This window comes from Tursiops truncatus, chromosome 1 (genome assembly GCF_011762595.2).
Source record: "Tursiops truncatus isolate mTurTru1 chromosome 1, mTurTru1.mat.Y, whole genome shotgun sequence".
Lineage (NCBI taxonomy): Eukaryota > Metazoa > Chordata > Mammalia > Artiodactyla > Delphinidae > Tursiops > Tursiops truncatus.
In genome coordinates, this window is record NC_047034.1 from 164,546,279 (window position 1) to 164,561,216 (window position 14,938).

A 14,938-nucleotide genomic window follows, 5' to 3' on the forward strand; every position below is an offset into this window, starting at 1 on the left:
GCTTCACACTTCTGCCTCAGGGCCTTTGCACTGCTGTTCCCTCTACCTGGGACACGCCTCCCCCAACAACCCCAGACGTGTGGCTCGCTGCTTCCCACCTTGAAGTCTTTACTCACACTTCTCAGTGAGCCCTCCCCTGACCACGCTGTTTTAATCAAACACACAGGCATCCCCCTCTCGCCCTTACACTTCCCAGCTTTCATTTTACTTATCGCCTCCTAAGATGCTATATAGTTCACTCATTTATTTCACATATTTTTCATCTCCCCTGACTACTATATATGCTCCATGGTGGGGGTTCTTTGCTTTGCCAGACATTGATGTAGACCCTGGAACACGGACGTGAGCACTTAGTAGGTGCTCAGTAAATATTTGTTGAATAAATAAACGAGGTAAACAGATGATTAGCTAGTTTAATTTCAGGTAGTGAGAAGCCCTGCAAAGAAAATCTAAGCTGGGGGTCGGGGGGGGAGCGGTGGAGAGTGCAGGGCGGGGACCCACAGTGGGAGGGGGACAGGGGAGGCCTCCTGAAGAGGTGACATTTGAGCAGAGGCCTGAAGGAGGTGAGCAGACAGCCACTGGGGCTGCTGGGGGCGGGAGACGACGTGGGCAGGAAAAGTGACCCTGAGCCTGCAACTTTAGGACTGTGGCCGTCCTAAAGTTGCCACAGTTCTGTCCTCAGCTCCAGGTGGGATTGGAGGGATGCCCAGCTTGAGGAGAGGCAACTGCTCCTGGCCCCTGGCTCCCAGGACCCCACGCCTCCAGGGGGAGTGCACCCAGCAGGAGGGAAGGGGTTAACCTTGGACCTCCCCGGTTCCCCTAATCAACTCCAGGCCACTGGAAGCCCCAGTTGTGCCCCTGGGAGAGCCGCTGGCCCCCCACCCGCCTGGTTCCTTGCCTAGCCACCGACTGGCTTTCATCTGCTCACAGGGGGCCAATTCACGGCAGACCACCTGGGGCTCAGCCCCCACCTACGACTCTGCTCGGCTGTTAGGAACCAGGGGTAAATCTCCTGACAGGCCGCAGAGCGGGCCTGGGGCCCGGGTGCCCCACCCCACGGCTGGACAGACAGTGGCTGCTGTGTATGGGATGTGGCCGCCCCAGGGCCAGGCCGGGCAGCCGAGGAGGTGGCCAAGTGGCTTCCGATGGGAGAAGGGCCCCATGGCTGGAGCCCACATTGTTGCCTGCAGACCACGCTGCTCCTGGGGCCCCGCCCAGCTCTGTTTCTCCCCGCTCCCTGCTCCCGTTGGCCTCCTGCCCCCCTCACCCCACCGCGGCAGGACACTGAGCTGGCCTCCTGCCAGTCGGGCCTCACTGCCAAGGAACCCAGCTCTGCTCTCTTGGAGGTCTTGGGAAGTCAAGACCTTAGCAGCTGAGCTCCATGCAACACGCTGACCAGTCCAGGTTTGACCTTGACCATGTGCCTCCACTTTCCCATCTGTAAAATGGTTGTGATGATAGCGGCCTCTCGGAGGATCGTGGCCCTTGTAGACGACACGCGTGGCCTGCCTGGCACAGTGCTTGGCACGTCGTAGATGTCTGCTCAAGCGATTGCCACTCTCATCACGGGGGCTTGTGTCAGGCCAGTGTGAAGGCAAGGGCGTGGCCCTGATGGCCCCTGGATTTCCCCCTGAAGCATCAGGTACCTGGCAGGTGTGGGGACCTGGTGCTGGCCCGGTGCTGAGAGATGCCGGGTGAGTCACCCACCTGGCTGGGCCCCAGCGTTCCTCCCCCAACTTTTATCCTTCTCACACACCTGCGAGGCTGGGCCCTCCCACTGTCCAGATCCATTGAGGAGGGGTTGTAAACCCAGAGTGCCTTCCTTGAGTGCCACGGCCAGGTGGGCTGTTTAATTCTCCCGGCCTGTCCCCAGACTCAGGAGTTAGAGTGTGAGCTCCACTTCACAGGTGACACAGCTGTGGCCCAGTGGGTAAGAGCTGCCTGGGACAGGCCTGGGCCTCTGGGTCCTGGAGGGTCATAAGTGAGGATCGGAGCAGGTGCCGTCCCACGGGCTGTCAGTGAGTTGAGCCCAGGCGCCGCAGGCGGACAGGCAGCCCAAGCGAGGTCCAGAGGGCCAAGGTGGGGCCGTCCCCAGGCAGTCCCCCTCCTCTGCACAAAGTGCTCTGCCTTGAAACACTTGGGGCCTGTCCTCTAGCTCATCCTCAACTCAGGGGTTAGACACTATGATAACCACTTGACAGCTGTGGAAACTGAGGCCCAGAGGAGCAGAGGGACTTGGTGGGTTAGAGCAGGGTGTGATTAGAGGGTTGGACGCTCAGCGCTGAGCTTCCGAGCAGGGCAGGGCTCCTGGTGGAGTCCACTGAGACCCTCTCATCTTCTTCTTTCCAGGCCTGTAATCCTGTACCTGCTCTGGGCCCTGGGCCCGGGCTGGGTCCTAACACCCATTGTTTGGAGCCCCTGACTTTCCAAACCCAGGCTCCTTTCCTACAAGATGGGCTCCGGGAAGACAAGGTGGCCAGGTGCCTCTATGTGACCTCGAGCATGTCCCTGGCCTTCACTGAGCCTCAGTTTTCTCACCTGTGAACTAGGGACAGTGGTAGACCCCCTCATGGGGATAATGCAGGTGAAACAAGGCAGAGCGTGTCAACCGCTTAGACAGTGGAGTGGAGGAAGCACTGAGTAAGTGTCGGCCACTGTTTTTCTTTCCGTTCCTGCTAGCTACTGCTCTTAGCCTGCAAGGTGCTGGGAGAAGGGGGCTTCCTGGAAGAGGCAGAGAATAAATACTAGAGAAACCCTGGGAGCAGCAGCAGCAGGAGGCGGTGATGGGGGTGCCCGTGGGGGGCTCATCCTGGCCAGTGGCTGAGTCTTGCAGTCTTAAGTCAGGGACTTTCAAAGCTAGAGGGGCCTCAGTGAGCAGTGTGTGCTGATGGGAAACTGAGTCCCAGCATGAAAGGGCTGGGCCCCTGGTGACCTAGTGAGCTGGGCCAGGGCTCCCCACCCAGCTCTCACTGTGGGCAGCCGAATGAAAGAGGTCTATTCTGAAGGCACATCTTCTTTCCTCAGGCACAGGGAGTTCCGCTCTGCTCCCAGTGTGAAGGCCCAGGCCCCGTGGCTCTGAGACTCTGTGGCGCCCTGGCCACGTGGAGTCACCTCAGCTCCCCTTGCCCCTCCTGGGCCGTGGCTCCAGCATTCCACAGCAACAAGGAAGCAGTTCCCCAAGTGCTGTTAAAACTCCTCCTCCAGGAAGTCTGCCCTGTGTGAAGGCAGAGCAGCATGTGGTGGGAGCGTGGGCTCTGGGACCACATTACCTGATTTATATCCCAGACCAACCGCTTAGTGTAGGGCTCATCTTGAAGCCTCAGTGGCCCCATCTGTACAATGGGACCAAAAGGGAAGTGTCAGGAGAAAGAGCACTGGACTTGGAGTCGGGGTCTGGGTGCCGACGCCAGCTCCACTGTCCTGGCTTTGTGTCCCGGACAGGACTTAGCAACCTGGCCTCCGTGTCCTGGTCTCTATGTGGGGATGATGATCCTGCGTCCCTTGGCACAGGCTGGGGTAGAAGTGACCGTGCAGATGGTGGGGCCCCAGGTGGGTGGAGAGCGTCCGGTCACCTTATTTGGCCAGCACCACGACCTGCGAGGGCACCACGATGCAGACACCGTGGCTCGGGGTGGGTGGGGGAAAGGAGTGAGGCCACCAGGCGGCAGAGCCCATCCTCGGACCCAGGCTGGCTGCGAACCCCTCCCTCCTTCCACTGGCCCAGAGGAGTATCTCTAGACACATAGTGCACAGTGTGACTCAGAAACAGGACTTTATTAGCCAGTGGCGATAACGAGACCAGCTTTCGTGTAACCCCACTGGCTCACTTCAAGCTTGTGGTTGACTAAGACACCCAGATCCTCTGCACCTGAGCTGCTGTCAGGTCAGTCTGCGGTCTCCAGATCTATCCAGCCGGCTTCCTGCCTGTTGAGATTGTTCCGACTTCATTCATGCCCCAGCTCATCCACATTGCCTTGCCATTTTCAGTGGCCTCGGCAGCCAGGGCAACAGCATTTCCTCCAAGGCCGATCAGGACTGAGGCCAGGCCGTCCGGCACTTCCCTAGAGACCACGTCCTGAGGGGTATCCATGAGCCAGTCCTCGATGGCTAAGGTTAGACAACCAACCAGCAAATGAAATCCCAAGCTTGGAGGATGCAAACCGGCAGCCCCTGAACAGGACATGTTCTACACAGTAGTCGAGTTATTTTGTTGTTGTTTTCAGTATTTGAATTGCCAACACATAAAATATGGGAGGCTTCACATAAAAGCAGGTTTATGGCTTCCGGTAAACTGGAAGCTCTGGCAACACTGGGTCCACCCCCACCAGGGCACCAGTCAGCTGGACTGGATGGCAACGGCCCCTTCTACGAGGCCCACCCTCTCCAGTCTGCCCCAGGCCCTACGCATCCCATGTGCCTCATTTATGCGACTTGCCCAGCCCCCATAGTCATCTAACCTGGTGGCCCCAGCTCCAGCCAAACTACCCCCAGCCCACGTTTTTCCTGTTGCCAAGGGTCCTGGGAGGCACAGTGGGGGGCCCGGCTGGGAGCCAGGTGGTCTCATTTTGGCAGCTGGATGTCCCATGGGCTCAGGCCTGGGGCCTCCTCGGAGGGGAAATTGGGTCCCTGGTTCTTGGTGACTTGCTGAGCCCATTGAGGCTCCTGGGACAACCTGTTCCATTTCTAAGGGCTCTCACATGCCTGTTTGAGCTTGTGACAGTGGTGTGTAGCAAGACTAGGGGCCTGTGGGTACCAGAATGCATTGCATCCCCCTTTTGAAAATCAGAAGTCAGGCCCATTCTGAAGTCCCCACCTCTGTCCCCTCACTCCCAGTGGCAGTGAAGAGTCATCTCACACCTTCCAGGCCCCTAGGACACCATTTTCCAAGCCTCAGCAAGCCTGGTGAGGAGTTTTGTTTTACTTCCCGCTACCTCTCTCTCCTTCTTCTTTCTCTGTCAATCTAGAAGATTCCTCGTGTCACTGAAGACCCCAGGACTCAGGCAAGCCTTCCCCTCTCCCTTAGCCCCTCCCCACACTTCTTTTCCAAGGATCCCAAGTCTAAGACATCCTCCCTCTTTCCTCGCTGTGTGACCTCGGGCAAGCCTCTTCACCTCTCTGAACTGCAGTTCCCTTGTCTGTAAAAAGAGGACCAGGCCCACCTGTCTGCCTGGCCTCCTCCCTCAGGGTCAGGTGGAGCCCAACGGGCCAACCTCGGCTGACAGGCTGATCAGGAGAGCCCAGGAATGTCCGGTCCTCTCAGTGAGGAGTCTGTTATAACACAGGGTCTGCCCTGGAGAAATCCCCCGACACAAGGAGGTGTGTGAACAGAGATATTCCTGGGAGTCCTGCATGCAGGGGGATCATTTGGAAGTGAGCTAAGTGTCCATCTGAGAGGAACGGCTGAGGGGACTGCGGCCTCCAGGGGATGTGACGAGCAGGAACGAGGGACACCCACAGGCTTAGTGAGGCCGTCCCACCCCCACCTGTTGCCCCTCACTGTGCCCCGGGGTGGGCTCCCGAGGTTTTGCGGGAGCTCTGTTGTTTCTCTGGGGCTGGGTTACTCTCTCCAGCTATCAGATAAGGAAACTGAGGTGGCCCCCCAGGTGTGCTACTGAAAGAGCAAGTTAGAGAATGATACAGCCAGGCTGAGACCATTCAAGAAAGTTCTGTGAGAAACTTGCTCTGTTTTGCATGCACGTGAAACCAAAAAACGGCTCGAAAGAAAGACCTCCAAATTGATCACGTGGGGATTTCTGGGCAGGGATTTAGGGTGGGTCAGAGGGGCCATTAGCCTTACCTGTAATGCTTTTATTTTTGTAGCTATTCATACTTTGCTTGTGAAATGTAAAATGAGTAATTGAAAAAGTGGTGTGTTTGTGTGTGTGTGTGTGTGTGTGTGTGTGTGTGTGTGAGAGAGAGAGAGAGAGAGGTGGTGGTCCCTGCAAGCCTGATGTCATTCGAGAAGCCTTGAGGGTGGCCTCGGCTGGCTGCTTAAAGGCAGGGGCATGGCCATCTTGACGAGGCTGGGGTCCTTCCTGTGTGGGCCGTGGCAGAGGGATACTGGGAAATGCTGGCGGTTTCTCCAAGTGTGATGCCCAAGCCAGGTGCCCTGGTCCCCTGTTCCCAGCTTCGGGACAGAGATGGGAGTCCAGCCCCTCACACAGCGCCCCACTCCACTTCCCAGCATCGTGGTGAATTTCCCCTCCTGTCTGAGACCCAGAAGGGAGAAGGCATGTGCTGGGGGTCCCAGGGTAGCTCTGGGCTGGAGGAGCCAGCATTCCCATTCCGGGGCCATCTCCCATTCCTCTTGCAGATGTGAATGGCAGGCAGGATGGATGCTGGGGGGCAGACAGTGGCAGCATGCCTGGGTTCTCTCCCTGCCTCCCATGGGAGCCTGCTTAAGCCCCTTTCCCGTGCCTGTTGCCTCAGAGTCCCCTTCTGCCAAAAAGCGTAACGTACAGGTGTAGGTCGCAGGCTTTGATTTGAATGCTGAGTTCAAATCTTGACTCCACAACTTACTGGCTCTGTGGCCTGGAACCTCTTTGAGCCTCACCTGTGGCATAAGAAGGTACGAGTGAGATGATGGCAGCCCCAGGGCAGCACGTACTGACCATTCTCTGTTCAGAAGAGACATCGGTAGTGGCCTTTGGGTTCTCCCTACAGAGGCCTAAGGGTAGACCTCAGGGAGAACTTCCCAGCAGAGCAAGGCATTTCTGCCTCCTGAGACTCACGGGGACCAGCTTCTCACGGGCTCTCATGCTCTGCAGGGCATCGACAGAAGCTGGAGGACCAGACCAAGGCGTTCCCCGACCGCTTCGGGGAGCTGGAGCGCCTGCGCATGCGGGTGACGCCGAGCGCGCCCAGCCCCCGAGGCTCGCTCAGCACCGCCGGCCCCTTCAGCAGCCAGGCCCAGACCCCCATCCAAGGTACGTCGCAGGGAGGGGGGCTGCGGTGGGAGAAGGGGACGGCGGCCTGGAAGCGGTCTCTCTGCTCCGGACCCAAAGCTCATCCCAGGGTCTCCGGCTGCACCACCCGGGTGTTTGGTATAAAGGAACGCGGCCTGCTCTGCCCGGTCCTGGGCTCAGCCCTTCCTTCATTCATTCAGCAAACATTTACTGTCACTCACCCTGTGCCATCGTGGTGCCTGGCCCCAGGGATGAATAGACAGGCACAGTCCCTGCCCTCCACGGGCTCCCTGTGCCCGGCGGGAAATGGGTATTAGTCCCCCAGTGCACCCGTTACAGTTGGGCAGGCCTCGCCCCAGGAGCCTGAGACAGACACGTGTCTGTCAAGGACGTCACAGCCCCCCAGGCCTCAGCTTTCTCATCTGAAAGCGGGGTGGTGGTGGATGCCTCTGCCTGGGCCTCGGGCGACATTCAGATGACGTTACTGCACTCAAACTTTGTAAACTGTGAAGTGAATTTGTCCCTGGAGAGAGACAGAGCATCTCCTGAGAAAGGTCCCCGCCTGGCCCAGAGACTCTTCCCAAACAGGAAGGAGGAGGGAGGCCTGTGGGCGGAGGCCCAGGATGGAGTCTTTACCCCTTGGCCAGATGGACACAGCAGGCACGTGTGAGCCTGTCTCGGGCAGGCCGTCCGGGTGTACAGGGCCTGGCACATAGCAGGTGCTCGGTAGGTGGTCAGATGGTGAACATCTACGCTGCTGTCCAGGTTCTCCTGGCTGGTGGGTTGGGGTGCAGGAGGCTGAGTGCGCAGCTGACCCTCAGGCCAGGCAGGGGTGGAGAGTGCTCGGCAGCAGTGCTGGACGCGGCCGGGAGGGCTGGCTGCGGCCGTCATGCACCGTGGGTGTCTGTTCTTTCTTGGTCCTCCAGGTCCTGGTTAGAACCCATTTGGCAGATGAGTGAATTGAGGCTAAAGAGGTTAAGGGCCACTCTTGGGTCACACAGCGCATCAATGACCAGGTTCAAAGTGTCCACAGCACCTGCCCCCAGGAACTTCCTGTACTTCTGAGGGCACAAGAGAGGGAGTCCCTGCTGGGTCTCTCCATTAAGGGAGGCCCTGCCCCCAGCCCTGGCCATGTGTGCCAGGCACAATGCCATGGCAGGGGGACTTGATGCAGCCCCGTGGTGTGAAGAGACGGTACCTCCCTTCTGGCCTGGGAAGCTGGGCCTTGGCCCTGCTGAGCCCCCAAGGTGGGGAGAGGCCCCAGGTCCAGGCTCTTAGCCACGGGCTGTTGAGTTTGAAACACTCAGCAACTCTTGAGCCAGGGGGGCTGCAGGGTAGAGGGGTCTGAGCTCAAGAGGCAGTAAGATGTCCTCTGGGCTCATGCCCACCCCTGCCCAGAAGCTGTCCACGCTCCCCTTCCTGGCAGGCCAGCCTTTGCGCAGGTACAGTGGTCTAACACTCCAGGCCTTTCCCTGACATGGGCAGAGCTGGGGCCCAGCCGGGGGGCCCTGGAACCCAGCAGGTGGGGGCTAACAGTGGCATCCTGTCCAGCAGCTCCCGTGGAAGGAGAACCCACCTCTCTTTCCATTTGTGTGGACATAGGTTGGGAATCAGCACCTGCTGGAGCCTGAGGCAGGCCTACCCACCCTCCGTCCAGCCCCAGAGGGCCAGGCCTAGCCCAGCAGCAGGCAGAGCCCCTGCCTCCCCCGAGGCTGGGAGGAGAGGAGGTCGGGCCTGTGTGGGATAGTGGCTGACCCAGTCCTTCCCCTTCTGCTGTATCCTGAGGCAGGGTGCTCGCTAGCCACCCACAGCATTGGACTTCAGGCAGCCTCTGTGGCCCTTCACACCAGCCAGGCCTCCCCGTCCTCAGGCCTGTCCCCTTTGGAGTGAGAGGAAGGGCTTTTGACAACCAAGACCAAGGAAGGAACGTGAACTTTGCAGTCAGGTGGACCTGGCTAGGAATTCGGGCTCTGCCAGGCGCTGGCTGTGTGATCTTAGGCAAGTCGCTTCACCTCTCTGAGCCTCAGTTTTCTCATCTGTAAAGTGGGAAGAAGGAGGTATCTGTCACAGGGGTGTTGGCAGGGCCAGGCTTGGGGAGTCCCTCTCACTGGCCCTCCCCTCCTGGTGGGACAAGCCTCTACTTTCAGACTCCATCCTGGGGGTCCCCCTCAGGATACCCCACCACCACTTCTCTTGGTTCCTGTTAATAGCTTTGACCCCCCAGCTTTGGTGACTGGCAAGCAGTGCCGAGGCCCCAACCCCTCCGTACCCCAGCCCCCAGCCCCCTGGCTGTGACCGCCCACAATGGGGGCTTCTCACAGCTCAAAGGCCTCATTCAGCCACCACACAGCAGCTGGGGCAATTTGGAGAAGAAAATAAACATTTCCTTCCAGTGTTGGGATTGGCTGCTCGACAGAGGCCTGGCCAGCTCGGGTTTCTTGGGGCTACTGGGCTGGAGGGGGCGGGGCTGGGGGCAGGAGCTGAGGGGGTGCTGAGGGCAGACACTCCCCCCACCCGGGGAGGGAGGCAGGAGAGGACGGTGAGAGGGCCGGGCAGGCCTGCCCGCAGCCCACATGACCCCCGAGGGCCCACCTGGCACGGAGGCCCAGGCTACAGCCCTGCCGTCGCATCCTGGGCTCCCTGTTTGGGCTCCCTCCTGTCAGGCGGCAGCGCTCGCTCCCCTGGGCTCAGGGCAAGTGTTAGCCTCATGCTTGGCTGTGCTCGGGGTGCCAGGCGCTGCCAACAAGGCCCCTCCCCTGGGGTTCAGAGATGAGGGCAGGAGCCAGGCTCCCCCGACCCCTAGGCCTCAGGGCAGCACTGACCAGCCAAGGGATCTGTGAGGGAGGGTCCAGATGGGCCAGAAGGCCCCCGTCTCCCGGCCCCTAGCCCCCACATCTCCCCACCTGGAGCCCGGAGCCTCATCCCGTATCATCCACATCCGGGACCAGAGCCTGCTGCTGAGGAAACACCCCCCCAGCTGAGCTGGGAAGACCCCAAAGTCCAGAGAAGTTACAAGTCTTATCTGAGGTCGCACAGCACCTCAAGCAGATCTGGGGAATGAGGCCTGAGGGCACCTGCAGCTCAGCCACGCCTCAGGCACGGCAGGCGGTGCACACCTGGAGCTGGCCAGGGGCAGAGGCTGGCCTCCTCCTCAGCCCGCTCTGGCCCCTAGTCTTTGGTGGACAGAGGGCTTGGGAACAGACAGACTTTAGACTGCTGCTGGGGGCTCATCCACCTCCCCACTGATGCCCAGAGTCACCCCTTGGCCAGGGTACAAGGAAGGCCCAGGGTCAGGGGCTCAGCTTTGCAGGGCCCTGAATGAGCCGGTTCTCCTGAGTGCCCAGAACAGGAGGTGTCACAGCTGCAGTGGCAGCAGAAACCCTCATCAGGCCCCTGCTGTGTGCCCAGTGTAGGCACTTTACATGTATTAACTAATTTAATCCCTAGGAACTGTTATTGTCTCCATTTTTCATGTGGGACAACTTGATGCACAGAGAGGTTTAGTGACTTGCCCAAAGACACACAGCTAGTAAGTGTCAGAACTAAGATAAGTATCCAACCTCAGAGACCACACAGTTGTGCTGCCTCAAAGATGGGACAGTTACCCTTCAGGCACGTGTCAGAACTCAGGACTGAGAGCCCTAGGATTCTGTGTAGGTCCAATGTGCTGTGTGACACTTAGGCAAGTGCCTCACCCTCTCTGAGTCTCAGTCTTCCTACCAAGGGGTTTAGACTCAATCCTGAACCCCTTTGAGTGTTGAGGTTTGGGGGGGTCTGTGATTACAAAAGTACGGGGCAGAGGCTGGGATGCTTTTGTCTTGGAGCAAACTCCTGGGGGAGCCAGGGTGAGGCCTGGGCTGGACACTGGGTCTCTCTGTGACAAGGGCAGGGCCCAGGCCACCAAGCCCCTCTGGCTGCCATCTGTCTCGCTTTGCTGTGGAGGCGGGTGAGGGTGGCATCTGATCCTTGTCTGGCCACCAGTCAGCTCCAGCCTGCAGGGCAGCCCTGGAGACACAGGCCCAGGCTGAGGCCGGGGTGGGGGTGGGGGGGATGGACAGAGCTGCCGTGGACCCAGCTGCCACAGCACAGGCGGAAGCTCCCGTAACCTAACTGAGCCCCACGTGGGCAGGAGAGGTGCAGGCGCACACGCACGTACACCCCAGCGGGAGCAGAAAGCAGAGGCCTCGTGATGAGTTCCAGTCCTTTCTGTGCAGCATCAGGAGAAACCACCTTTCTCTCTCTGCCTGGTTCCTCGTCTGCGAGAGCAGGGCCTGACTCCCAATCTCACGGGACCGTTGGAGACCCTCTTTACCGAGAGCGAGAGAGGGAGGGGAACCTGCCAGGCCAGGCTGTTGGGCGGCCTGTGCTGGCCCTGCCCTTGGCTCCCCATGCACCCACAGCCCAGCGGGGAGCCCACCTGCCCCCTCGACAGGCCTCTGCATGGCTAGGCTGGGAAGAGGATGCCGGGAGGAGAGAAAAGCCCTCCCCCTCCTCTGCCTGCCCCGGCAGAGCCCGGGGCCACCCACAGCCCAGACCCCTGCTCGCACCTGCTTCCCAGGTGGGACCGGATTGGGAATCAGCAGGCTCCAGCCCCCGAGCAGCTCAGGGCGGTGGGAGCAGAGCCACATGTAGCACCAGGGATCCCCCCTAGATGGGCCTGTAAACCAGAGCCCGAGGTCATTCTTGAAGAAAGGCCGCCGGAGTGGTGTCGGGCGGTGACTGACCATCCTCCTTGCTGTCCCCCAGGCACCTCCGACCTGAATCCTTTCTCCGACCCCCGCCAGTTTGACCGCTCCTTCGCAGCGCTGCCGACCCTCCCGGAGAGCCGTTTCCCCGACCCCCGGATGCATTACCCAGGGGCCATGTCGGCCGCCTTCCCCTACAGCGCCACACCCTCGGGCACGAGCATCGGCAGCCTCAGCGTGGCCAGCATGCCGGCCACCAGCCGCTTCCACCACACCTACCTCCCACCGCCCTACCCGGGGGCCCCGCAGAACCAGAGCGGGCCCTTCCAGGCCAGCCCTTCCCCCTACCACCTCTACTACGGCGCGTCCTCCGGCTCCTACCAGTTCTCCATGGTGGCCGGCAGCAGCAGCGCTGGCGACCGCTCGCCCACCCGCATGTTGGCCTCCTGCCCCAGCAGCGCCGCCTCTGTCGCCACCGGCAACCTCATGAACCCCAGCCTGGGTGGCCAGAGTGACGGCGTGGAGGCCGATGGCAGCCACAGCAACTCGCCTACCGCGCTGAGCACGCCCGGCCGCATGGACGAGGCCGTGTGGCGGCCCTACTGACCGCCCGGGTCCAAGTGGACTGCTCCCGCTGGTGGCGGGGACCCCAAGAACCTTCCAGACAAGTGGCGGGCCCAGCTCCAAGGCTCAGGGCACTCATGGGACTTAACGCTTCACGGCAGCTGTGGGCCCAGGGTCCGTGGTCCTGGGGCCCAGAGCTGGTAGCTGGCTCTGAGAGCATCTGGTCCAGCCACGTCTTTGTACAGAGGGGTCGGGACCTCCCCCAGGACCCCACCCCCAGCCCAGATCCTACTCATCTCATCCCACGTCCCCTTGGGAGAAGTAGCCTCCTCCTGCCACCTCCCCTGGAATGACCTGGCTGTCCCCAGCTATGCCCACTGCTGTCACGGGGCCCAGGCCTCCTGGGACAGAGACCATCTCTGTTCTAGAGCGAGGTGGCATTTGCCCACACGGTTTGGCCTCTTATCCTCGGGACCCTAGAAAGACCTCCCCACCCTTGCCTTCCTCAGAGACCCCGCACCCTGTGGGCCCAGCCTTCCCTCTGCATTTACACAAGTTGAGTCACAACTGGAAGGTCCCCCAGCCCTGAGAGGGGCTCACTTATGGTTTGGATGGGGAAGGAACCCCTCCAGAGGCCCCAGGGAATCGCTAGCAGAGATGGAATGAGGATACCCCCAGGCCCGCCCCTCAGCTCTGTTTCCCTACGACTCCTGGCAGCTAAGGGCCCCGACCCCATCCCAGCCGTCCATGGGTCCCAGGCCCCAGAGCAGACTGGCCTGCGGCAGCAGGCCCCTAAAACCAGGAAAGACACCTGCGGACAGGTCTTCCATGCACTTTACCAGTCCAAGGCATTCGCCCTCTGTTCTCTCAGTGGGGGCTGGGAAGGGTCCCTTTCCCCCTAGGCTGGTCTCAAAATTGCCATTTTTGGAGAGAGCACCAGGACCAGACAGGTCCTACCAGAAAGCCTTGGGGTAAGGGGTCATGGGGTCAGATGTCAGCATCCCTGGCCCATCTAGGTCCAGCCAAGCTGTGCACAGCCAAGCTGTGCCCCGGACCCGCAGCCTCGTGGGAAGGCCCAGCCTAACCTTCCAGTCTCTGACACACAGCTCCCCGTCTTTAACCAGTCTGCTTCCAAAGCAGTCTTGAACAAAACACCAGTTTTTAAAGCTGATTTTAGAGAAAGAAGCTTGTCAAACATTTTCAGACACACAATCTCTTACAGAAAAAGCCCCCATGATAGTGAACGGTACCCCTCTGAGAGTGTGGAATTGTTAGGATCCCAAAACCTCCTCAAGGGGCCACAGTCCTTCAGCAGCATCCCACCAGCCTGCACCAAAGGCCAACCTGGTGCAGAACAAAGGGATCTCAAGTCTGTGGCTCTCTGGCATTTGTCCGAGAGGACGTGTGGGTGTCCCGGTAGAGGTGGGAGGATGTGGGGGAGTACGGTGGCTGCATGATGGCAGACACAAGAGCTGGGAAGGGCTTGGCAGCCTCAGCTCAGCCCCTGCTCTGCTCACAGGGGAAGTATTACAGTTTACAAATGGGAAAGCAGGCCTTGCCCAAGGGTTTAAGCATGTCCGAGTATTTTTCGTTCTAGAAAGGCATAAAAAACCCATGTCTGAATTTTTTAGTTCTCGAAAGGCATAAGTGGAAAAGGACAAAACTCTTATAAGCATTGGGCAGCATGTGGCTTTTAGCCATCGTTTCAGCCCCATCCTCTGTGGATGTGGAAATCTCCCCTACAAAATGCTCCTTAGCGGCTGTCTCTGGAATAGCACGTGACCTGTCTGCCACCGCACCTGTGACAACCGCCAGATAGGCACATGGGATGCACGCTCAGACAGGTTAGGAGCTACAGCTTCTCTTGTCCTGCCCTCACTGGAAAAAGCAGTCCCCTGCTTTTATCTCTTCAAAATAGCTGCTGGGGGTATCCTGCTGACTCCCTTCAGCCGGGGGAGGGGCGGGGAGCTATCTCCACCCCTTCTCAGGAAGCAGCTACAAATCCATTGCCCTCGTGTCTCCTCCTCTCCTATTCTCTTTGGTTGTAGACTGGCCCCAGGCCCCAGTGGGAGGCACCCTTGGGTTCCCAGTGCCCAGCACTTTGTAGCCCCTCCCCAGATTACTCCCCCTTCCTGACATCCAAGCCCCGGTGGGGGCAGGGACAGGAAATAAATCGACCCCCTCCCCGAAACTCCCTGACTCAAAGTGATGGCAGCCGTGCTGAGTTTTTTAAGGCCCACAGTGGGTACAGACAGCTTGGGCTGGTAAAGATGGGTCCTTATTTACAAGGCTGCTTTGAAGTTGTACTAGGCAAACACACTGACTTAGAAAGCACAAGGAAACGAAGGGGTTTGGGCACCATGTTACTGTAAGCCTCTTGGTGGTGGGTACGGATACGTTGTGACATATTGTCATGCTGAGGAGTTAATACCTGCTATACTCATATCTTCCGTAAAACCGACCCAGGGCTGGGAAGAAGGTGGGGAGGGATGGAAACTGCTTTGCACTATAATTTGCTTGGTGTGTTTGTTTTTAATGCACAACTTCCATGTACAGTAAACTGTCTTCTATACTATTTAACAGTAAAATGGAATTTTGGCTGATTTGTTACAATAATATAACTCTGAGATGTGTTGAAGGATCTCAGTGCCAGACTTCTAGAGCTGTATGCAGGGGGGTGGGAGAGGATGGGAGTCCTCCCGCCATGGCCAGGGAGGAATGGGGCCGGGCCTGGGGACAGGAGCAGGACTGACCGCACTGCTTTGGAGATTCCCCAGCGCCTTG

The 14,938-nt window shown here is 59.3% G+C and overlaps 1 protein-coding gene across 1 annotated transcript in view; it reads left to right on the forward strand.

Annotated features, from left to right (window-relative positions):
• RUNX3 (RUNX family transcription factor 3) overlaps positions 1-14,795 on the forward strand; it is a 30,356-nt gene extending 15,561 nt beyond the window's left edge. The window contains exons 4-5 of the mRNA XM_033840860.2: positions 6,768-6,926; positions 11,652-14,795. Coding sequence (XP_033696751.2) covers positions 6,768-6,926; positions 11,652-12,196 — 704 coding nt within the window. The 3' untranslated portion in view covers positions 12,197-14,795. The remainder of the gene's footprint in view (positions 1-6,767; positions 6,927-11,651) is intronic.
• Positions 14,796-14,938: the final 143 nt, after the last annotated feature.